This window comes from Erinaceus europaeus, chromosome 6, assembly GCF_950295315.1.
Source record: "Erinaceus europaeus chromosome 6, mEriEur2.1, whole genome shotgun sequence".
NCBI lineage: Eukaryota > Metazoa > Chordata > Mammalia > Eulipotyphla > Erinaceidae > Erinaceus > Erinaceus europaeus.
Genome location: NC_080167.1, coordinates 52,713,315 through 52,738,309, shown reverse-complemented (window position 1 = coordinate 52,738,309; position 24,995 = coordinate 52,713,315). Strand labels below are relative to the sequence as shown.

The window sequence follows — 24,995 nt, the reverse complement described above, 5'->3', positions numbered from 1 at the left end:
AGTCAACAATGAGATATCACTTCACTCCTGTGAGAATGTCATACATCAGGAAAGGTAACAGCAGCAAATGCTGGAGAGGGTGTGGGGTCAAAGGAACCCTCCTACACTGCTGGTAGGAATGCCAGTTGGTTCAACCTCTGTGGAGAACAGTCTGGAGAACTCTCAGAAGGCTAGAAATGGACCTACCCTATGACCCTGCAATTCCTCTCCTGGGGATATATCCTAAGGAACCCAACATATCCATCCAAAAAGATCTGTGTACACATATGTTCTTGGCAGCACAATTTGTAATAGCCAAAACCTGGAAGCAACCCAGGTGTCCAACAACAGATGAGTGGCTGAGCAAGTTGTGGTATATATACACAATGGAATACTACTCAGCTGTAAAAAATGGTGACTTTACCGTTTTCAGCCGATCTTGGATGGACCTTGAAAAAATCATGTTGAGTGAAATAAGTCAGAAACAGAAGGATGAATATGGGATTATCTCTCTCTCAGGCAGAAGTTGAAAAACAAGATCAGAAAAGAAAACACAAGTAGAACCTGAAATGGAACTGGCATATTGCACCAAAGTAAAAGACTCTGGGGTGGGTGGGTGGGGAGAATACAGGTCCATGAAGGATGATAAATGACATAGTGGGGGTTGTATTGTTAAATGGGAAACTGGGGAATGTTATGCATGTACAAACTATTGTATTTACTGTTGAATGTAAAACATTAATTCCCCAATAAAGAAATAAATTAAAAATATAAAAAAATTAAAAAAAGAAAAGTATGCAAGCACCACATGTACACACCACACACACCACAACACCACACACACCACAACACCACACACACCGAACACACATACCACACACCACACACAGAACACCAAACACACCACACACACCACACCCCTGCCCTCCTTGAGGCTGCACTGAACTCAGAGCATTTTTCTTGATCTGCAGTCAAATGCTCTGCCTATGAACTATGCCCCCTCTTAGAGCAATTTTCTTTGGAAGGCAGCTATGCTCACTATACCACCAACGCAACTTGAGCAATTTTCTAAGTGACCCATTACTGCTGTGTCACTGAGCTCCAGCACACTGTTCTGAATTCATTCTTCATGTTTCTGTGTCACCACTTGTGAAGAAAGAAACTTGCTTCACCACTTGTGAAGCTTCCCCGCTGCCACAGGTGGGAGTGGAATGGTACATCTGGTTGAGTGCACACATTACTGTGCAAGGACCTGTGTTCAAAACTCCACTCCCACCTGTGGCAGTAGGGGAAGCTTCACAAGTGATGAAGCAGGTTTCTTTCTCTATCTTCTTCTCTTCCTTGCTGACTCCCTCTCTTCTCTCAATTTCTCTCTGTCCTATCTAATAAAAAAAGGAACAAAAAAAAAAAAAAAAAAGGAAAAAAATGGTTGCCAGGAGCTGTGGATTCACTGTGTAAGCACTGAGCCCCAGTGATAATCCTGGTGGAAAAAATAAGTATAACTATAAAAGTATAAATGATTCTATATACATAGAGGAGAGAGAAACACACACTCCACCCACCTCATGTTGTCCACAGTGCTGCCACATGATATGGGGCTTGAACCCAGGACCTCATACTTGATCTCCTGAGCTATCTCGAACTTTGGAATAGAATGTTTTGGAAGGAAAACAGTTGTATTGAGAGAAAGCTGGAAAAGAGTATATGCATGGTATCTTCAAAATCGAAATTTCCAAATTGGAATTTTCAAGACAGCTTTTTAGAAACAGGACATTTTTAGAGGCACAAAGGTGCCCCAAACTGGCTACCTCTGGCTTCTCCCCTCCGGGCCCCTCAAGAACCCTGCCATCGAGACGGAGTATTTGGAGCTGAAGGTAGCAAAGGCCCTTTGGATTCAGGAGCAGCTCTTTCTTTTTGCCTAGTCATGGTGACAGTCACCCTCCAGTCAAAGGGATCTCTGCTCTCTTTAGTGACTGTGAAGAATGCAGTCTGTAGGGTGCTGGTCTGGTGCATGGATCTCAGTAAACATGTCCTTTCTATCTGGGAAAGTCATCTGTGGTTTCAGAGGCAAAAAGTGAGGTCAGCCCCTCCTTGTCATGTGAAGTCTCTCCCTACTTGTCATGTGAAGTCTCTCCCCAATAAATAAATAACTAAATAAATATACATATATATACATCTATATTTTAAATATTTTATTTATTAATGAGAAAGATAAGAAGAGAGAAAGAACTAGACATCACTCTGGTACATGTGCTGCCGGGGATCAAACTCAGGACCTTGCACTTGAGTCTAGTGCTTTATCCACTGTGCCACCTCCCGGATATATATATATTACATATATTAACTCAATATTAATCTGCTTGGTTTCTCTACCACCTGTAAGTGAAATAATATAGTATCTTCTTGCCTGCGGCTTTATTAAGTGTGTATTTCTTTCTTTAAGGTAAAGGAAGACTTGAAACTAATTCCAAGGTGACAGACTTACCAGGCTCTGGGGCTGGCCTGGAGGAAACAATCCATAGAAGATAAAACAGCTTCTGACTAGGCCAAGAGAAACATGAAGAATGAATTCAGAACAGTCTGTGCTGGAGCTCAGTGACACAGCAGTAATGGGTCACTTAGAAAATTGCTCAAGTTGCGTTGGTGGTATAGTGGTGAGCATAGCTGCCTTCCAAAGAAAATTGCTCTAAGAGGGGGCATAGTTCAGGGGCAGAGCATTTGACTGCAGATCAAGAAAAATGCTCGGAGTTCAGTGCAGCCTCAAGGAGGGCAGGGGTGTAGTATGTGTGGTGTGTGTGTGGTGTGTGTGTGGTATGTGTGTGTGTGGTTTGTGTGTTTGGTATGTGTGTTTGGTGTGTGTGGTGTGTGTGATGTGTGCATGTGGTGTGTGTGTTTGGTGTGTGTGTGTTTGTGTGATGTGTGTGTGTGTTTGGTATGTGTGATGTGTGCATGTGGTGTGTGTGTGGTGTGTGTGTGTGGTGTGTATGTTGGGAACAAGCAAGTCCAGTACTCTTGCACTGAGTGTCTCCCTGGTCCAGGAGGCTGGCCTCCAAACAGGTTTAGCTCAATGATAAAGGAGAACCATTATGTATAATCCGAGAGCCATCCTATTATTTCCCAGAGCCTAGCCATCTGTGTCTAGGCTGATGAACAGGCCTCTGGACACTTGATGCTCTATCCTCCCTTCCTGTGAATATGCTTCCCTCCCCCCCCCCCAAGTCTGCTTCACTCCTCACAGCAGCCAGCAAGGAGAAAGGAGACATTTTCCAGTAGAACACAGAGTCATATTTTCTTATCTTGGTTGGCACCACCTTGTAAGCAAGCAGTTTGAAAGATTTTGGATGTGACTTTAAGAATGATGTAAGGGGTCAGTGATAACACAGGCAATAGACTACACAGCTTGCTGTGGGTGAAGGCCTAGGTTCAAGCCCCACAGGGGAGCACCACTGTGGCACTGAGGAGCTGCATAGGTGGTGGAACAGTGCAGTGATGTGTCTGTCTCTCCCTCTCTGTGAAATAGCCAGAACCAACCCAGAGAGGCTGCTCAGTATCTTGCTTGCACAAAGCCTTGAGCTTGTATATAGAATCCTTTATACTTTTATATTTACACTTATTTTTTGCCACCAGGATTATCACTGGGGCTCAGTGCTTGCACAGTGAATCCACAGCTCCTGCCATCCATTTTTCCTTTTTTTTTGTTCCTTTATTAGATAGAATAGAGAGAAATTGAGAGAAGAGAGGGAGTCAGAGAGGAAGAGAAGAGAGAGAAACCTGCATCACCACTTGTGAAGCTTCCCCTACTGCCACAGGTGGGAGTGGAGTTTTGAACCCAGGTCCTTGCACAGTAATGTGTGTACTCAACCAGATGTACCACTGCTTGGTCCCCCAGAATCTTTTTTTTTTTCCCTCCAGGGTTATTGCTGGGCTCGGTGCCTGCACCATGAATCCACCGCTCCTGGAGGCCATTTTTTCCCCTTTTTTTGCCCTAGTTGTTGCAGCCTCGTTGCAGTTATTATTGCCATTGTTGACGTTGCTTTGTTGTTGGATAGGACAGAGAGAAATGGAGAGAGGAGGGGAAGACAGAGAGAGAGGGGAGAGAAAGATAGACACCTGCAGACCTGCTTCACTGCCCATGAAGCGACTCCCCTGCAGGTGGGGAGCCGGGGGCTCGAACCGGGGTCCTTACGCCGGTCCCTGCGCGCTTTGCGCCACGTGCGCTTAACCCACTGCGCCACCGCCCGACTCCCCCCAGAATCTTTTTTAAACTGATACACTCAGTGGTTTTCTGTATACTTTTAGGCCCTGAGTTCAATTTAAAAAAGATACATACTGCTTCCTTATTAGTCACTGATTGATGGCTGCTCCATGGGACCATCAACACTTGGCATTTCCATAAGAGGCAAAGGGAACTCTCAGAAGGCTAGAAATAGATCTACCCTATGATCCTGCAATTCCTCTCCTGGGGATATAGCCTAAGGAACCCAACACACCCATCCAAAAAGATCTGTGTATACCTATGTTTATAGCAGCACAATTTGTAGTAGCCAAAACTTGGAAGCAAGCCAGGTGTCCGAACAACAGATGAGTGACTGAGAAGCTGTGGTCTGTATACACAATGGAATACTACTCAGCTATTAAAGATGGTGACTTCACCTTCTTTACCCCATCTTGGATGGAGCTTGAAGAAATCATGTTAAGTGAGATGTCAGAAACAAAAGGATGAATATGGGATGATCTCACTCATAGAAGTTGACAAACAAGATCAGAAGGGAAAACAGTAAGTAAAACTTGGACAGGAGTTGTCTTATTGCAGCAAAGTAAAAGACTCTGGAGTGGGTAGGGGGGAGGGTACAGGTCCTAGGAAAAGATGACAGAGGACCTAGTGGGGGCTGTATTGTTATATGGAAAACCAAGAAATGTTATGTATGTACAAACTATTGTATTTCACTGTTGACTGTAAAACTAATTCTCCAATAAAGGAAAAAAAAAAGAGGCAAAGGGTTCAGAGACGAGAAAGCCCACAGGTCACAAAATGCAGCCCTAGGGTTTGGCAGTGATGGTCTCATAAGGTGACATCGTACAGGGGCAAATGGCTAACAGACATAGCTAGTGTAATCACTGCAGTGGCTTCTTCAGTGGCTCTCTTCCCCTCTCTGTTCCATAATGGCTATTTTAGCAAAGTCAACCCAGGAAGAATAGCAGCCCAGGAGGTGGTGCAGTGGTAGGGCTCTAGACTTGTAAGCATGAAGTCCCGTTCAGTCCTAGGCATGGTCTACATCAGAGTGATGTTCTGGTTCTGTCAGGAAATAAATACATCTTTGAAAATTAGAAAGAATAGGACCAAGGTGGTTGCAACTTTAATGCAGCTGTATTTAGAACTGAACAGGATGATTAACAGAGACCAAGTTTTGTGGCTTTTGCATTTCCAAAGATTCTGATTGAAGTCTGCATGTCCAATTCTTTCACCAATTGCCAGTGACATGATGGAGAAGAAAGCAGTGTGTGAGTGAGAGAGGTGGTGAGACACAGGGATGAAAGTCTAGTACGCGTAGATTTTCACTTTGTGCACTTCCTTGTCATCACACTCCCTCTGTTTGTTGTAGTAATAGAAGGTATTGTCCCTTCGCTGAAGTTTCTTCACGTATCCAGTTTCTGGCCATCGATCTACCTGTGTCAACAGTCAGAATACAAATAGTCTATCAAGTAGTTAAAAGTGCCATGTATGGGGGAAGAATTAAGTACAACATTTAAAATAGTTGGGCTCTTAGAATCACATTACACCCAAACATATCTGCAGTTACTACTTATTGTGTTGAACTAACTTGGTGGGTGATTCTAAAATTTTCTTTTTCCAGAGCTAGGGTCCTGCATAATTTCACTTCTCTGGGCTCTTCATTTATATGTATAGAGAGGAAGTAAGATAGGGGAAAGGGTGGCCCGGGATGTGGCGCAGTGGATAAGGTATCGGACTCTCAAGCATGAGGTTCTGAGTTCAATCCCCGGCAGCACATGTACCAGAGCGATGTCTGGTTCTTTCTCTCTCTCCTCCTATCTTTCTCATTAATAAATAAATAAAATCTTTTTAAAAAGAGGGGAAAGGGATACAACAGTACTGGAGCCTCCTCTGGTACCACAGCACCTCCTGTGTGGTGCCAGGGCTCAAACCTAGGCTTCACTTGGCAAGACACAGTGAGCTATCACCCCATCTCCAGTGCTTCTCTATGGACTCCAATTTCTGTATTTCAGTTTGTACTCAGAATCCAAGGTAGAGAAAACATTCAAAAAACCATCTAAATCTTATTCCTGTGTTCACAAGTGATTGTTGTGAACTTCCAAATTTCTAAAAAGACTTATGGTCAGTATATAGCACACCAAGTAAAGCACATGCGTTACCATGTTCAAGGGCCTGGGTTCAATCCCCAGTATGTGGGACCATCAAGGACAGCACCAAGTGAACTCTGAACTTTCTCTCTCCTCTTTATCTCCAAGAACACAGAAACAAACAAGGCCTGGGGGGTGGTGGTGGTGGTTTGCTAAGTGATCTCAAGCATGCATGAGGATCCTTAGTTTATTATCCTGGCATTAAGAAATAAAACAAAAGACAATCCCAAGAGGAAAGCAGGTCTGGGCTCAATCTCTACTTTCACATGTCTTGAGAGTGACTGAAGGAAGCCACTGGGATCAAGCTGTCTGAAGGTAGGTGTGGGTGTTTCTTCACACCCCTATTACAAATTCACCTTTAAACTCAATTGTTGTCTAGCAGGCTTTTTTTTTTTTTTTTTTTTTTTTTTTACCAGAGCACTGTTCAGCTCTGGCTTATGGTGGTGCGGGGGATTGAACCTGGGACTTTAGAGCCTCAGGCATGAGAGTCTGTTTGCATAACCATTATGCTATCTACCCTCCACTCTAATAGACTTTTATCACCTTTCCCCTTCAACCTGTCCCACAGGTGCAGGTATGTTATTTTGGTCTGCTTCCCTCAGGGGTTGGCCACCTTCCCTCCCTCTCCAGGTTACTCTGAGCTTTCTTAATCAGATGCATTTCTGCTGTTGCAGAGGCTGTTTCTTATAACCTTTAGGAAATATTCAAAAGCCTGCTATTCGAGTTTCAGGTGCAAGAGAGTGAAGCCCCTATCTGCAGCACCAGCAAGACAGGTGGCTCTTGGCATTTGCTACTGCTGATCCTCAATCACAGCTCTCAACACTATGAATATGAAGGCCGGCACCTCCTTGGTTTCCTGAGGACTACACATTTTTCATTTTCTTCATTTTCTCCTTTATTTAGGAGTTAGCCAAATAATGAAGCAGCACATCTGATCAACTTTGACAGGTCTCTAACATACTCCTGTCTCCAGGCTCACTTATTTAGCTCAAGCCTGCTTTCCATGGCTCTCATGGATAGGAAGTGCTTTAAGACTGCCTCGCAGCTCTACTTCTCTTGGCACCAGCAGAGGTCCTCTTTGGTTTACGAGGGTCCCCAGCTCCGCCTCATTCAGTGAAGGAGCAACAGTTGTGTCTGCAGAATGTCCCCAGTCACTGGATAGGCTCAGTCTACATGCATTTGCAGTGGTTCTGGGCTCATCAAACACTAGACCTTTTGCTTTCTTTCAGAGAGGGCTGTTTCACCAGCCCAATCTTTTCTTTTTTAATTGTTTTTTTTTTAAATCTTTCTTTGCTATATCATGTGTTTTTTACTTTTTTTTTTAAAAAAAATTTATTCCCTTTTGTTGCCCTTGTTTTATTGTTTTAGTTATTATTCTTGTTGTTATTGATGCTGTCGTTGTTGGATAGGACTAAGAAATGGAGAAAGGAGGGGAAGACAGAGAGAGGGAGAGATAGACACCTGCATTCCTGCTTCACCGCTTGTGAAGCGACTCCCACCTGCAGGTGGGGAGCCGGGGGCTTGAACCGGGATTTTTATGACAGTCCTTGTGCTTTGCACCACAGGTGCTTAACTCACTGTGCTACTGCCTGGCTACTGTCTTTTGCTTTTTAAAAAACATATTAGGGTGTGGTCCAGGAGGTGGCGCAGTGGATATCAGACTCAAGCATGAGGTCCTGAGTTCAATCCCCAGCAGCTCATGTACCAGAGTGATGTCTGGTTTCCTCTCTCTCTCTCTCCCTCTCCCTTCCTCATTAACAAATAAAATCTTTATAAAAAAATATTAGGGGTGGTCCAGGAGGTCGTGCAGTGATAAAGCTTTGGACTCTCAAGCATGAGGTCCTGAGTTCGATCCCCAGCATCACATGTGCCAGAGTGATGTCTGGTTCTTTCTCTCTCCTCCTATCTTCCCCATAAATTAATTAATTATTAAGTACTAATAAGGTTTTAATTAAAAAACATATTAAGGAAATGGTTGTTTACACGATTCTTATATAGTTGTTGTGACTTGGATATAATTTCTCACCCTCCCGCTCTCTGCTTCTTCACTTGCCATGGCATGTTGGGAACCTGGGTTCCTTAAGAATACAGTGGAGTGGAGTGGCTCTCAAACCTCTTTGACCTAACTGGGGACAGGAACTCCTCAGTGACCCTCTGCCTTGAAAGGACAAAGAGCTTGGCTCCACCCCCGAGGACACTGCATCATCAGGCTGGCTGACAGTGGTGACAGAGGCAACCTTACAGTTATATCCTGTCCAGCCTAGAAGGTCACTGCAGATGCCCCTGAACAGAGCGACATTCAGGGCTTGTCCCCTATTTTCTCTCTCCCTAAATTTCTGTGTTGCTTTTCTCCCCAGCTCGAGATGTGTAAATTGCATGTGCAATTTCCTTTTGCCTAAGCAACTTTCTCCATTGTTTTTGCTTGAGAAAGAAAGAAAGGTAGAGCGTGCCATAGCATTAGAACTTCCCCCGGTGCTGTAGAACTCTCTTGTGATGGACCTCAAACCTGAGCATGTGCATGATAAGGTATGAGTTCTACCCAGTGAGCTATATCCCTAAGCACCAACTTTCTCTCTTTTTACTTATTTAACTTTTGCTCCAGAAGGGTTCTCCTCCCCAGCTCCTCTCTCTGGCTTCAGATAGAGAAATAGAGAGAAAAAGAAGTGACACCAGTTGTTGTTAAAATTTTTGGAAGGCTCTTGCCGGGCGGGTCTAGCTTCACGGCGGCGGGTAACAGAGATGCGGAGACAACGGCTGGGCAGGGAAGCTGTATTTTCTGTAACTCGGGAACTCTCCAACTCTGGGACTCTGGAACTCTCGTACTGGGGAACCCTCTGAAACTCTTCCACTGTGGAACTGTCCCTTACTCTGTAACTCTGAAACTTTCGAACTCAGGAACTCAGGAACTCTTGGACTCAGGAACCCTCTCTCGGGGTTCCTTAGGGCGGGGCCAAGCAGGCCCGCGAAATTAACAGGACTGATCCAATTCTCTTGGCGGGGAAGAACTACCCAATGTAAAGCATACAACAATTCCCCCTTTTAACTAAATGGCTACAGTATCAAGGGTGCGGGGTGAACAGAAACCTATATCGTACAGGCATTTTTTAAAAAAGAAACTGGCACAAACTAAACTTTATCAGCTTAAAAAAAACATTTCTTGCCTCTGGGGGGCGTACTTTTTTCGACGGGCATTTGTATGGGGGCGGGGAACTGCCTAGAGTCCCACAGGCAGCTGGCTGCAACTTACTTACTATGAAACAAAACTTGTTATTAGCATATCTACTGCACGATCTAACGTTTCTAATAGAGAAGGAATTTGAGACTTTTACATATCAACAACGGCTTTTAACCTTTTGTTACACCCATTCAAGATGGAGACACACCCTAGGTGTGGGCCGGAGAGGAAACCTCAGGCATGAGAATAATTAGCATAGCCATTGTGCGATCTACCATTTCTAATAGAGAAGGTAATGGAGAGTTTTACATATCAACAAGTCTATTTAACCTTTTGTTTAGACTAACTTAGTTAAAATATATTGATTGTTAACTAATTTTTACCTTAGACTTTAAATGTAAGTTAATTTTATCTTTATGAGAATTACATTGAAAACCTTTTTCATTTAACTTTGACTAGTAAGAATTTAGCCTTAAAGCTACTGTTTACCAAACTTTAAACATACACATAAACATGGTCATTAATACACAAGGAGAGAAACCTTTGTTACGAAGACATGTCATTTTAAACACTAATTTAAATCTGTACTGTCTTAGTTGTTGGGGGGGGGGGTTCACCATCCGGAGGTGGCTTCCCGCGCAGCTTCACTTTTAGGAATTGCAGGTTGCGATCTCTGCACAAATCTCTGCATACTCCAGCTTGTCTGCCTTCAGACCAGACCGGCGGCTGGAGATCTCGTGTGCCCAGTTTCGGCAGGGAGCCCGGGGGTCTGGGAGGCCCGGGATGGTTCCAGAATTCATAGAAAGAGGGCAGGCAGGCCATCTTTGTAGAAGGCGTGAGCCTAGGTGCCCAGGGGTGGCGGCCATGATAGGCCGCTGCGGCCCTGCCCCATGGCCCTGCCATGTCTGCTGCCCTGTTCGCAGTGGCCGAGCAGCGTAGAGGGATCACGAGTCCAGTGCCCTGCGCCATGCGGTGGAGAGCCAGCTCCTGTGGGCTGGCCTTGGGCTCTTGCGTGTTGGCCTCGGGCTCCAGGGGCTCTTGTGTGCTGGCGTCGGCCTCCTGCGGGCTGCGGGGCTGCGGGGCTGCGGGCGCGGTACGCGGGGTCGTCTGGGTGCAGCCAGCTGGCTGGCTGTTTAACCAGGTGGAAACGGCAGCTCCGCGCCTCGCCTCCCGCCCGCTGGCTATTCCCGCTGGCTGTTCTGAGTTCGCCCGAGCGAGTGGAAACCACAGAGTGGTCCAGAGATAAATGTTCCAGAAACAGCAAAACAGTCTTGTGAAGAAAGAGCAGAGGCCTTTGGAGATCTCTTCACAAGCAGAAGAGAAGGCCATCGTGCATAGGTAGCCAAATTGTCTTTACTTATCTGAGAGATGTGCAGGTCAGGTCCACGTGGGCGCCATTTGTTGTTAAAATTTTTCGGAGGCTCTAGCTGGCTGGGTTAGCTTCACGGGCAGGTAACAGAGACGCGGAGAAAATGGCTGGGCAGGGCAGCTGTATTTCTTTATTCAGGAACAACGATTCACAAACTAAAACAAACTAATCACCAAACAGAACTCTGCTGTCTCTTTGCGGCGGCACAAGCACTCCCTCTTACTCTGTAACTCGGGAACTCTCCAACTCTGGAACTCTGGAACTCTCGTACTGGGGAACCCTCTCAAACTCTGGCACTCTTGAACTCAGGAACCCTCTCTCGGGGTTCCTTGGGGCGGGGACAAGCGGGCCCGCGAAATTAACTGGACTGATCCAATTCTCTTGGCGGGGGAGTGCTAGAACAAACCAATGTAAAGCATAACAACAAATGGCGCCCACGTGGACCTGACCTGCGCATCTCTCAGATAAGTAAAGACAATTTGGCTACCTATGCACTATGGCCTTCTCTTCTGCTTGTGAAGAGATCTCCAAAGGCCTCTGCTCTTTCTTCACAAGACTGTTTTGCTGTTTCTGGAACATTTATCTCTGGACCACTCTGTGGTTTCCACTCGCTCGGGCGAACTCAGAACAGCCAGCGGGAATAGCCAGCGGGCGGGAGGCGAGGTGCGGAGCTGCCGTTTCCACCTGGTTAAACAGCCAGCCAGCCGGCTGCGCCCAGACGACCCCGCGCACCGCGCCCGCAGCCCGCAGGAGGCCGACGCCAGCACACAAGAGCCCCTGGAGCCCGAGGCCAACACGCAAGAGCCCGAGGCCAGCCCACAGGAGCCGGCTCTCCACCGCATGGTGCAGGGCACTGGACTCGTGATCCCTCCACGCTGCTCGGCCACTGCGAACAGGGCAGCAGACATGGCAGGGCCATGGGGCAGGGCCGCAGCGGCCTATCATGGCCGCCACCCCCTGGGCACCTAGGCTCACGCCTTCTACAAAGATGGCCTGCCTGCCCTCTTTCTATGAATTCTGGAACCATCCCGGGCCTCCCAGACCCCCGGGCTCCCTGCCGAAACTGGGCACACGAGATCTCCAGCCGCCGGTCTGGTCTGAAGGCAGACAAGCTGGAGTATGCAGAGATTTGTGCAGAGATCGCAACCTGCAATTCCTAAAAGTGAAGCTGCGCGGGAAGCCACCTCCGGATGGTGAACCCCCCCCCCCCCAACAACTAAGACAGTACAGATTTAAATTAGTGTTTAAAATGACATGTCTTCGTAACAAAGGTTTCTCTCCTTGTGTATTAATGACCATGTTTATGTGTATGTTTAAAGTTTGGTAAACAGTAGCTTTAAGGCTAAATTCTTACTAGTCAAAGTTAAATGAAAAAGGTTTTCAATGTAATTCTCATAAAGATAAAATTAACTTACATTTAAAGTCTAAGGTAAAAATTAGTTAACAATCAATATATTTTAACTAAGTTAGTCTAAACAAAAGGTTAAATAGACTTGTTGATATGTAAAACTCTCCATTACCTTCTCTATTAGAAATGGTAGATCGCACAATGGCTATGCTAATTATTCTCATGCCTGAGGTTTCCTCTCCGGCCCACACCTAGGGTGTGTCTCCATCTTGAATGGGTGTAACAAAAGGTTAAAAGCCGTTGTTGATATGTAAAAGTCTCAAATTCCTTCTCTATTAGAAACGTTAGATCGTGCAGTAGATATGCTAATAACAAGTTTTGTTTCATAGTAAGTAAGTTGCAGCCAGCTGCCTGTGGGACTCTAGGCAGTTCCCCGCCCCCATACAAATGCCCGTCGAAAAAAGTACGCCCCCCAGAGGCAAGAAATGTTTTTTTTAAGCTGATAAAGTTTAGTTTGTGCCAGTTTCTTTTTTAAAAAATGCCTGTACGATATAGGTTTCTGTTCACCCCGCACCCTTGATACTGTAGCCATTTAGTTAAAAGAAAAGGGGGAATTGTTGTATGCTTTACATTGGGTAGTTCTTCCCCGCCAAGAGAATTGGATCAGTCCTGTTAATTGCGGGCCTGCTTGGCCCTGCCCCAAGGAACCCCGAGAGAGGGTTCCTGAGTTCAAGAGTGCCAGAGTTTGAGAGGGTTCCCCAGTATGAGAGTTCCAGAGTTCCAGAGTTGGAGAGTTCCCAAGTTACAGAGTAAGAGGGAGTGCTTGTGCCGCCGCAAAGAGACAGCAGAGTTCTGTTTGGTGATTAGTTTGTCTTAGTTTGTGAATCGTTGTTCCTGAATAAAGAAATACAGCTGCCCTGCCCAGCCATTGTCTCTGCGTCTCTGTTACCTGCCCGTGAAGCTAAACCGGCCGGCAAGAGCCTGACGAATTTTAACAACAACCAGTGCCTCTCCACTGTTTATAAAATGTTTGATGCCATTCATGGTACTCCCATGTCCTCCTTGTGCTTTTTTTAAAAAAGTTTCTTAAATTTTTTTTTAAGATTTATTTCATATGAAATAGTTTCACATGACAGAGAACAAGAGAAGCAAGAGCATCACTCTGGTCCATGTTACACCTGGAATGAAACTGGGAGCATCAGGCATACAAGTCCTGCACTCCACCAGCTGAGCTATTTCTTTTTCTTAAGTCACCTTTCTTAAAAAAAAAAAAAAGAAAAGAAAATATCAACAAAACCATAAAAATTCCACACATTTCCCACCACCGGAGTTCCATATCCCACTCCCTCCAGTGGAAGCTTTCCTATTCTTTATCCCTCTGGGAACATGAAACCAGGGTCATTATGGGGTGCAGAAGGTGGAAGGTTTGGCTTCTATAATTGTTTCTCTGCTGAACATGGGTATTGGCAGGTTGATCCATACTCCCAGCTTAAGGCACCTTTATTTGGATTTGCACAGAATTTTTGTTCTTGCCCTTTTCAGTCTTCTATTCCAAGATAATAAGAATAAAAGCTGTTATTCAGTACACACTGTCTATTCACTCAAAAGATGGTTACTGTCCAATTCTCATCTAACTCTTAGGGCAGTTTTCTGAAGCAGGCACTTCCATGGTCATTTTACAGTGAAGCCAAGAGCCTTTAAGATTCCCTAACTAGTAAGGCCCTATTCAGGGAGTCCTGAGATTCCCAAACAGACATGATGGGCCTACACCTCAAATAAATCCCTCTCTCCATTGTTACTGGTCATTTCCATCAGGAACAACAAAACAGACCCCTCTGTGGGCCCCCATAGGACCTTGCCCTCAACTTGGATCAACAACGGTAGAGAATGGTCCATGGAGGATGGACAGCATACTCTATGCTACACCTGAGGAAGATGGGTCCTGATATTGGGGCAGCTTGGAATGTTCCTACTCATGACCACAGAATGTGAGCTCAGATCTACAGGGATGCAGAGGTCACATAGGCTCCTAAGCTGAATATGGGCCCCAGATCAGATCAACTCGATGGTGTTTATAGTCAACAATATTAATACACCTTTCTCCTATTTGGGAGCTACTCTCTTTCCTGATATCCAGCTTTCTGTTCCTTTTTCCAGCCATGACATCATCTTCCCAGACAATAACTAGGATCCACCTGCATATCAGATTTCAGGCTGGGGGGGTGGGGGGGAAGAACTAGTATAGCCACAGGTCCTTTGGAATATAACTAAAATATGCCTACTAGCTATCTATGAACGGAGAACTGCCCCCCCCCAACTCTTCATCTGCGCTACTCCAGCCTTTAGGTTCATGACTCGTCAACAACTTGTTTGGCTTTGTATGTTAACTCTTTTTTCAACGACCAGGTTCCAGCTGCTAGCATGATGCCAGCCAGACTTCTCTAGACGGACAACCCCATCAATATGTCCTGGAGCCCCTATTCCCCAGAACCCCACCCAACTAGGGAAAGAGAGAGGCAGTCTGGGAGTATGGATTGACCTTTCAACACCCATGTTCAACGGGGAAGCAATTAGAGATGCCATCCTCTGCATCCCACAATGACCTTGGATCCATACTCCCAGAGGGTTAAAGAATAGGAAAGCTATCAAGGGAGGGGGTGGGATACGGAGTTCTGGTGGTAGGAATTGTGTGGAATTGTACCCCTCTTATCCTATGGTTTTGTCAGTGCTTCCTTTTTATTAAAAAAAAAAAATCCCTAACTTGTGGCTTGGGAGGCGGCACAGTGGATAAGTGTTTGATTCTCAAGTGTAATGTCCAGTGTTCCATCCTTGGCATCACATGTGCCAGAGTGGTGCTCTACTCCTCTCTCTCCCTACTCCCAAATAGATGAATCTTAAAAAGGGGGGTGGGGAGTTGGGCGGTAGTGCAGCGGGTTAAGTGCACATGGCAGAAAGGACAGGCTTAAGGATTCTGGTTTTTGCCCCCAGCTCCCCTTACCTCTAGTCTCTCCTTATCCTCTAATCTCCCCTTATCTCACTGGAGCAATAGGCTATCAATGCTGATTGTCTCTATGATCCTGAGTCTCTTAAGGGGGAGGTGGGAAGTTGTATTCTGAACAGCATTCACAGCTCATTCTCCTGAATCACATGTGCCAGAATGATGCTCTGGTTTGTCCTCCCTCTCTCTCTCCCCCCACCCCATACCCTTTTTCTCTCTCAATAAATCTTTAAAAAAAAATCACAGTGGGTGATAGCACAATGGTTATGCAGAGAGATCTTCATGCCTGAGGCTCCAAAGCCCCAGATTCAATCCCCCACCAGAAGCCAGAGTTGAGTGGTATTCTGGTTAAAAAAGGGGGGGGGAGGGGCTGGGTGGTGGCACATGTGGTTGGAGCGCACATGTTACAATGCGCAAGGACCCAGGTTGGAGCCCCCGGTCCCCACCTGCAGGGAGAAAGCTTTGCAAGTGGTGAAGCTGTGCTGCAGATGTCTGTCTCTCTGTCACCCCTCCCTCTCAATTTCTGTCTCTATCTGATAAATAAAGCTATTAAAAATTAAAGAAAAGAGAAAAAGAAAAACCTTTAAAAAACCAGTCATAAAATCTTCATTGATTAGCTGCATTGTTCCCTTACCTTAGTAACGTTTGCTAAATTAGTGCCCGTTAAACTAAAGGCTTTATTACATTATAGATCTGTGTTGCCTTCTTTCTTTCTTTTCTTCTTTTAAAAGTATATAAATAGGGGACAATGAGTAGAATGCCACATACTCATTAGTTTTTGAAAAATAGTGAGCTCAAGGTGGTGGTGCACCTGGTTAAATGCACACATTACAGTGCACAAGACCCAGGTTCAAGCCTCTGGTCCCCACCTGTAGGAGGAAAGCTTCACAACTCAAGTAGGGCTGCAGGTGGCTGACTCTTCTACCTCCTCCTCCCCTCTTAATTTCTGTATCTAATAATAAATAAAATTAATTACAAAAAGAAAAATAGTGAGCTCATAGTATAAAGTAATTAAAAATGTAAAAATTGTAGCTCAGGAGATGGCCCAGTGGATAAAGTGTTGGATGCATGTGCATGAGATCCCCAGCTCAGTCCCTGGCACCACCTGTACCAGAGTGATACTCTGGTTCTTTCTCTCTCATAGATATTATTACTGTATTTCACTTCTCCCTTTTTAAAAAATATTTATTTATTTTCCCTTTTGTTGCCCTTGTTGTTTTATTGTTGTAGTTATTGTTGTTGTTACTGATGTCATCGTTGTTGGATAGGACAGAGAGAAATGGAGAGAGGAGGGGAAGACAGGGAGAGAAAGATAGACACTTGCAGACCTGCTTCACCGCCTGTGAAGTGACTCCCCTGCAGGTGGGAAGCTGGGGGCTTGAACTGGGATCTTTACACTGGTCCTTGGACTTTGTGCCACCTGCACTTAAGCCACTGTTCCACCACCCAACTCCCCCATAGATATTATTTTTTAAAAAATTAAAATAAGCAAAACCATTCTGTGTTAATCCCAACCTCACAATCAAAAACTCATCAGTAAATTTTATATCATATTGTTTAATAGTCTTAGGAACTTAGTTTCCTAGTCTCTAAGTAGAAGAAATGAATTTCAAAAAATTATATTATATATTGATGCCAATGTATGGATTTGATCTAGTCTTTGTAAAGCTACTCCATCTTTAGCCTCTCAAAACCAAACAAACCTGAGTGTATATACCAAAGTAAGGAGGAATTTTCTTTTTTTATATTTATTTTCCCTTTTATTGCCCTTGTTTTTTTATTATTGTTGTAGTTATTGTTGTTATTGATGTTGTTGTTGTTAGATAGGACAGAGAGAAATGAAGAAAGGAAGGGAAGACGGGGAGAGAAAGATAGACACCTGCAGACCTGCCTCACTGCTTGTGAAGCGGCCCCCCTGCACGTAGGGAGCAGGGGGCTCAAACCGGCATCCTTACGCCGGTCTTTGCACTTCGCGCCACATGCGCTTAACCTGCTGCGCTACTGCCCAACTCCCAAGGAGGAATTTTCTAATAGTTGTTTTTGGTTACCTGATAAACATAATTAAACCCCTTTATGATGTATGTTAAAATAAGTAGTAGATATAGAGTAAACTGAAAAAGCAATTTCACAACTACACGAAGGAAAGAAGATTCTTTTATGGTCTACGATAGAAGATGTGTTTAGGGGGGCTGAGCAGTAGGTAGCGCACCGGGTTAAGCTCATATGGCACTAAGTATAATGACCAGTGTAAAGATCCCAGGGTGTAAAGATCCCGGTTCCAGCCCCCCGGCTCCTCACCTGCAGGGAGGTTGCTTCACAAGAGGTAAAGCAGGTCTGCAGGTATTTATCTCTCCCCCTTTCCATCTTCCCCTCCTCTCTCGATTTCTTTCTGTCCTATCCAATAAAAAAATCAATAATGGCAACAATAAAAACAATAATAACAAAATTGAAACAAAAATGGCTGCCACGAGCAGTGGATTCGTGGTGCAGGCACCCAGTTCCAGAGATAATCCTGGAGGCAAAGAAAAAAAAAGATGCATTTAGCACAGCACAGTTGCTCAGTAAAAACATATAGTATATTTTTCTTTCTGTGTTGACGTACATCCCCTAGTCTGGCTGAAAATCATCTTCTGGGCCTCCTTCTCCTATCAGTAAAATCAAAGAATAGGTTAGAATTCTCTTGACTCTGTGCTATTTCAGTATCTTTATTAGGTCTCCTAGTCAAGATCTCAAGATGCCTGTCTCCATGGGTGGCCAACACTATATCGTTTCTTCTCCAAAACAGAAGATTCCGGGTGCATCTGGGTGACAAGTCTAGCAGATGGAGACTTGTCTCAAGTGGCCTCCTCCAGGGCTCTGTTCTGGCTCCTACGCTATTTAATATTTACATCAATGACCTCCAAGAAACTTCTTCAAGGAAGTTCATCTACGCCGATGACATCTGCTGTGCAACTCAGGCATCCAAGTTCGACATCCTCGAGGAAACACTCACAAAAGACATGTCTCTGATATCTGATTACTGTGAAAAATGGCGACTAATCCCTAGCACTGCAAAAACGGTATCATCTGTTTTCCATCTACACCATGCCTCGGCCTCGCGTGAGCTTAATGTGCAGCTTGGCGATACGAGAATCCGGCATGAAGCCCAGCCAGTCTATCTTGGTGTTACTCTCGATCGCACTCTGTCATTTCACAAACATCTCATAAAAACTGCAGCAAAGGTGGGCGCGAGGAATAACATCATTGCAAGACTGGCCAGCTCCTCATGGGGCGCGAGTGCTTCCACACTATGATCATCATCTCTGGCATTATGCTATTCCACTGCAGAATACTGTGCCCCAGTATGGTTCCGTAGCCCCCATGTCCACTTGGTCGATTCCAAATTATATTCCTCCATGAGGATAATTTCTGGAACCATCCGTTCCACCCCGGTTCCATGGCTGCCAGTTCTTAGCAACATCGCCCTGCCAGATATTCGTCGGGATGCAGCATCATCTAAGTTCATTTCCCACGTCTACGCTCGACCAGACCTGCCAATATACGCGGATATCTTCGCTCACCCTGTCCAACGCTTGACGTCTCGTCATCCAATCTGGTCCCCTACGCCTACACTGAACTTCTCTGTTCCAGACTCTTGGAAACAGAGTTGGCAGTCAGCTGAGGTAAAGAACAAACACCTCATCACAGACCCCTGCAAGCGTCAACCCGGCTTTGACCTAGCACGTTATGATTGGGCCCTCCTCAATCGCTATCGAACAGGCCATGGCCGGTGCGCCGCTATGTTCCATCGCTGGGGAGCCAGAGACGACCCGAACTGCCCCTGCGGCTCCAGACAGACTATGACCCACATAGTCAACGACTGCCACCTCTCCAGATTCAAAGGCGGTCTCGAAACTTTACATCAGGCTCAACCTGACGCTGTTGACTGGCTACGGAAGAAGGGCAAACGCTAGAAGAAGACTAGGTCGTTTGGAGTTGAGGTATGCTGAGGCATAAATCTTACCTAGTGGCCCCGTAGTGGCTGAGTGTTAGTATGGGCTTGACTTGTACTCTGAGGTCACGTTTGTCAGCATATGTGCACTAGTTCTGTCTCTTTTCCTCTCTTGCTCATTAGTAAATAATTAAAATATAAACTTACCATAGAAACTTGTTTCACTTGCTTATATTCAATTTCATCCCGATAGCCTGCTTGTTGAAATCGGTACAGATTTTCTATCTCTTCTGACCATTTTTTGGCCCGACTTACTGATTTTGGTTTCACTTCAGAACTAGCCATGGCTACAGAGGTCTTGATGCCAATTATTTCTGAAAGATGTCAAAACAACATTAATAGAACATATAAGAGTGACAATGTTAAAGTTGCTTGAAGAGTGAACAAAATTAGCACTTTTCAAAAATGAGAGTTCAGAATCTCATTCAAAAATCAACTTAAAAAATAAGGCAAAATGATCATTAGAAGGGCTAAGGAGACAGCACAGTGGTTATGCAAAAAGACTCATGCATGAGGTACCAGAAGTCCCAGGTTCAATCCCCAGCACCACCATCAGCCATTAAGCAGTAATCTGGTATATTAATAAGTAAATAAATATCTTTTGCAGGACTGGGTGGTGGCGCACCTCCTTGAACGCACATGCCACCATACACAAGGACACAGTTTAAGCCCACCCCAACACCCACCTATAAGGGAAAAGCTTTGTGAGTGGTGAGGTAGGACTGCAGGTGTCTCTCTTTTTCTTTCCCTTTCCTTCTATTTCTGTCTGTCTCCATCCAATAAATAAAGATTAAAAAGCACAGTATGGATGACAGAAAACTAACATGGAGTCTCTTATTAAAAATAAATTTTTTAAAAAAGAAAAATTTGGGTGGTCAGGTGGTAGTGCAGCGGGTTAAACATACATGGCACAAAGTGCAAGGACTGGCATAAGGATCCCAGTTTGAGCCTCCTGCTTCCCACCTGCCGGGGGGTCGGGGGGTCGATTCACAGGTGGTGAAGAAGGTCTGCAGGTATCTTTCCCCTTCTCTGTCTTCCCTCCTTTCTTGATTCTCTCTGTCCTATCCAACAACAGCAGCAGCAATGGCAACAATAACAGTAATGGCAACAACAAGGGCAACAAAATAAGAAAAATGGCCTCCAGGAGCAGTGAATTTGTAGTGCAGGCACTGAGGCCCAACAATAACTCTGGAGGCAAAAAAAGAAGAATTTGTTTTGTATAACCTCCATGCTATCTCCCCAATGCTTAGGTAAATAAACATTTTAAAAGGTCATCACGTCAGTTAGAATTATTTATCCATCATTAACTTAAGTGACTATTATCCCAAATAGTGAATTAGAACAAAGTTTATGTTTATAAAATATGCCGGGCTAGCTTCGCGAGCCGGAAACAGACGACCAGGGACTCATGGCTGAGCTGGGAAGCAGTATCTCTTTATTCATGTGGAAAGTAGCGCAATCTAAGCTATCTCTAATCGAAATCCTGTCCTTATATATACTCGCCAAGTAGGGTGGACACAGGATGCGAAGTAGAGAGGGTGGAGCGAAAAAAGATTGGTGGAAATCAGGGTGTACTAGGAGAGGGGACCTGAGCAAAAAGACATTGTGAACCAGTGGGGATTAAACCAATGCCCTTGCAGGCAGGGTGGTGCTTAGTTAACAGTGGTTATGTAAATAGAATACAGTGTTAAGCAGGGGGGATTAAACCAATGAAACAGAAGGGGTTTTAGAAGCAGAATTAGAAGCATACCAACATTCAAATGGGAAACTGGGGAATGTTATGCATGTACAAACTACTGTATTTACTGTTGAATGTAAAACATTAATTCCCCAATAAAGAAATAAATTTTTTAAAAAAGCATACCAACATCCCTCAGCTTGTTTATGGTGGTGCAGGGGATTGAACCTGGGACTTTGAAGCCTCAAGCATGAGAGTCTCTTCACATAACCATTATGCTATCTACCCCTGCCCAAGAAATACATTTTTTTTTACAATAGAAATACAACTTCTAGACACACCAGGTAAAGTAAAACTTTTTTTCCCCAAAAGATTGAAAGGGAACCTTACTGGTTACTACAGCATATAGAGTGGTGATGCAAAACACAAAATGAAATTAAAATAGGAATGATAACACATCTTCTTGATTAAAGATTTCAGTAAATATGGGGAATTCACTGGCAGTAATTTTTGTTAGTAATATTCATTACTTTTGAAAAATTGTTTCTTTTTTATTATTATTTTTTAATATTTATTTTATTTATTCCCTTTTGTTGCCCTTGTTGTTTTATTGTTGTAGTTATTGTTGTTATTGTTGTTGTCGTTGTTGGATAGGACAGAGAGAAATGGAGAGAGGAGGGGAAGACAGAGAGGGGGAGAGAAAGACAGACACCTGCAGACCTGCTTCACCGCCTGTGAAGCGGACTCCCCTGCAGGTGGGGAGCTGGGGTTCGAACTGGGATCCTTATGCCAGTCCTTGTGCTTTGCGTCACCTGCGCTTAACCCGCTGCGCTACAACCTGACTCCCTGAAAAAATGTTTCTATAGTGAAGTTGTGTAAAAATAATTTCATGTTTATACCACTAAGCTGTGTCTGTAGAAATAGGAAATGGCAGTGCCTTTCTTTTTCTTTTTTTTTTTTAATTGGGGAATTAATGTTTTACATTCAACAGTAAGTACAATAGTTTGTACATGCATAGCATCCCCCAGTTTCCCATATAACAATACAACCCCACTAGGTCCTCTGAATCCTTCCTGGACCTGTATTCTCCCCACCCACCCACCCCAGGCAGTGCCTTTCTAAAAAAAATTGCAAAATTTAATTTTATTATATATTAGAGCTTGTATGGGTATTTTAAAAAACCTGCCAAATACACACATTTCTAATGATGCACATCTTATATAACTTTATAATGCAATATGAAACTGCCAAATCTAAAATCTTTAAAAATCTAATTTAGGTGGGCTGGACACAACAGCCCAGTGGAAAAATCTAATTTAGGGGAGTCGGGCGGTAGCACAGCGGTTAAGGGCAGGTTGCGTAAAGCACAAGGACCGGTGTAAGGGTCCTGGTTCGAGCCCCCGGTTCCCCACCTGCAGGGGAGTCGCTTCACAAGCGGTGAAACAGGTCTGCAGGTGTCTGTCTTTCTCTCCCCTCTCTGTCTTCCCCTCCTCTCTCCATTTCTCTCTGTCCTATCCAACAACGAATTGCGTCAACAAGGGCAATAATAATAACCACAACGAAGCTACAACAAGGGCAAGAAAAGGGGGAAAAAATGGCCTCCAGGAGCGGTGGATTCATGGTGCAGGCACCGAGCCCAGCAATAACCCTGGAGGAGGAAAAAAAAAAAAAAGGGAAAATAAAAAATTATTAAAGAAAAAATCTAACTTAGGGGAGTCAGGTGGTAGAGCAGCGCAAGGATCGGTGTAAGGATCCCAGTTAGAGTCACTGGCTCCCCACCTGCAGGGAAGTCGCTTCACAGGCAGTGAAGTAGGTCTGCAGGTGTCTATCTTTCTCTTCCCCTCCTCTCTCCATTTCTTTGTCCTATCCAACAACGATGACATCAACAATAACTACAACAATAATTTAAAAAAAAAAAAAACAAGGGCAACGAAAAGGGAAAATAAATAAATGAATACAAAAAAAGCTAATTTAATCTGACAGTGTATGTCGTTGAGGTAGCAGCCCTCTCACTTTATTCTGAAAAATGTGTTTATCCTTATTAGTATTCAAACCCCTAGGACATTAATATCCATCTTCTATTTCTTCTCCCCCCGACCCTACTTATTTTATAGTTTTGCTCCTAGATGAGGCAGGATAAGGTGGTGGTGTAGGAGTCCTTTAGCTAGCATTAATCTGGGGCAAGCCCATTAACATCCCTGTGACCTCACTACTGAACTGCGAATGGTGCCATTAGGCCATCTCTAAAAGTCCTTAGTTCAGTTCACCCAAATAGCGCTTTTGTGAACCAGGGTTCAGATGTGCTAATCTGTATTTGTGCAGAAAAAGTCATTCCTTGTGGTCTGGGAGGTGGCGCAGCGGATAAAGCATTGGACATAGATAGCATAAGGGTTATGCAAAAAGACTCTCATGCCTGAGGCTCCAAAGTCCCAGGTTCAGTCCCCTGCACCACCATACGCCAGAGCTGAGCAGTACTCTGGTAAAATAAATAAATAAATAAATAAAAGCGTTGGACTCTCAAGTATGAGGTCCTGAGTTCAATGCCGGCTGCACATGTACCAAAGATGTCTGGTTCTTTCTCTCTCTCTTTCTTATTAATAAATTAAAAAAAAGAAAAAAGAAAAAGTCACTCCTTAGGGGGCCCTCCACAGTGAACTAACAAGTTTCTTCCCTCACCATCAACCGTGCCCTTAACATAAAAGCTTCTGCCCCAAGCAGAGATGGTGAAAAGCTAGGGATCAAATGGGAAAAGAGCCCCCAGAATTATAAACCCTGAAGTTGAGAAAGCCACGAGGCAAACTACAGGAGAGTCAGGTTCTGAAATTCGAAGGGACCAAGTGAAAATTCTCCCCCACAAACGAAGGACCCAATGGGAAAACAGATACGAGTAAGATAAATCCCCAAACCCTTCCACTCTAGACAAGAGCAGAGACACAGGGACCGGGTCAGCGCCTCCGGGGCGGGGCCTGGCCGCTTAGGGGCGGGGCCCTCAGGGGCGGGGCCAGGGAGGCGCAGAGACAGGGCCGAGGTTCAGGCCTTTCTGTGATGTGCTGGCTCTCCCACCTTGGTCCAGCTCCCTGTGGTTACCCTCGTTTGGCTTCCAGGTTGGTGGGAAATGTCGCTGCGGAAGCTTGCAGGAGAGAGCGGATGTGCGTATGGTCTCTACTCAGGGCCCTTTGTGAGAGGCCAACAGCCGTGACTATGGTGAACTTCAGGTATCCTAGCAACGCGGGGGGCCTCGAGAACTGGACCGCGCGGGGCTCTTGCCCGCACCCCTCATTGTGCACATGCGCAAGGAGGGCAATGGGCGGGTCAAAGTCCCCAAGTGGCGACTCTGAGCTAAAACCAGGTTGGTAGGCAACCTTGAGAATCCCTGAACAGAGCTAAGGAGAAATTGATGTCATTTGTTGCAGATTAAAAACGACTGATTAGGGCCCGGTTGGTGGCACACCTGGTTGAGCTCACATTTTACAGTGTGCAAGGACCCAGATTTGAACCCCGGGTCCCCACCTGTAGAGGGGAAGTTTTGCAAGTGGTGAAGCAGTGTTGTAGTCTCTCTGTCTCTCCCGTTCCCTCTCGATTTTTGGCTGTCTCTATAAAATAAATAATTAAAAAAATAACCTCTTTTTAAAAAAAAAAGACTGAGGTCATCTGCTGATAGATCTTTTTTTTAAATTTATTTCTTTATTGGGGAATTAATGTTTTACATTCAACAGTAAATACAATAGTTTGTACATGCATAACATTCCCCAGTTTCCCATTTAACAATACAACCCCCACTATGTCATTTATCATCCTTCATGGACCTGTATTCTCCCCACCCACCCACACCAGAGCCTTTTATGTTGGTGCAATATGCCAATTCCATTTCAGGTTCTACTTGTGTATTCTTTTCTGGTCTTGTTTTTCAACTTCTGCCTGAGAGTGAGATCATCCCATATTCATCCTTCTGTTTCTGACTTATTTCACTCAACATGATTTTTTTCAAGGTCCATTCAAGATCAGCTGAAAACGGTGAAGTCACCATTTTTTACAGCTGAGTAGTATTCCATTGTGTATATAGACCACAACTTGCT

At 44.7% G+C, this 24,995-nt stretch overlaps 2 protein-coding genes across 3 annotated transcripts in view; both read right to left on the bottom strand.

The window, feature by feature from the left end:
- The window catches only part of OLAH (oleoyl-ACP hydrolase), a 38,076-nt gene extending 35,506 nt beyond the window's left edge, over positions 1-2,570 (bottom strand). Inside the window, exon 1 of the mRNA XM_060192216.1 lies at positions 2,465-2,570. The gene's annotated coding sequence lies outside the window, so the exon portion shown is untranslated. The remainder of the gene's footprint in view (positions 1-2,464) is intronic.
- Positions 2,571-5,328: 2,758 nt separating this feature from the next.
- On the bottom strand, positions 5,329-24,126 carry MEIG1 (meiosis/spermiogenesis associated 1). 2 transcript variants are annotated; one of them, XM_060192637.1, is made up of 3 exons: positions 24,007-24,126; positions 19,389-19,555; positions 5,329-5,647 (listed from the first exon to the last, which is right to left on the bottom strand). In XM_060192637.1, exons 2-3 carry the CDS (start codon positions 19,524-19,526, stop codon positions 5,519-5,521), a joined length of 267 nt encoding a protein of 88 aa, XP_060048620.1. In that variant the 5' UTR covers positions 19,527-19,555; positions 24,007-24,126; the 3' UTR covers positions 5,329-5,518. The 2 variants fall into 2 exon arrangements, with proteins under 2 accessions (XP_060048620.1, XP_007526155.1); XM_007526093.2 differs by having other exon boundaries at positions 23,983-24,123.
- Positions 24,127-24,995: the final 869 nt, after the last annotated feature.

What these genes read in the sequence shown, in the direction of transcription:
- MEIG1 (XM_060192637.1), bottom strand. Translation starts at nt 19,526, where the DNA reads ATGGCTAGTTCTGAAGTGAAACCAAAATCAGTAAGTCGGGCCAAAAAA. An exon ending in AAGTGAAACAAGTTTCTATG is followed by an intron (nt 5,648 to 19,388) that starts GTAAGTTTATAT and finishes CTGTTGACACAG; the next exon opens with GTAGATCGATGGCCAGAAAC.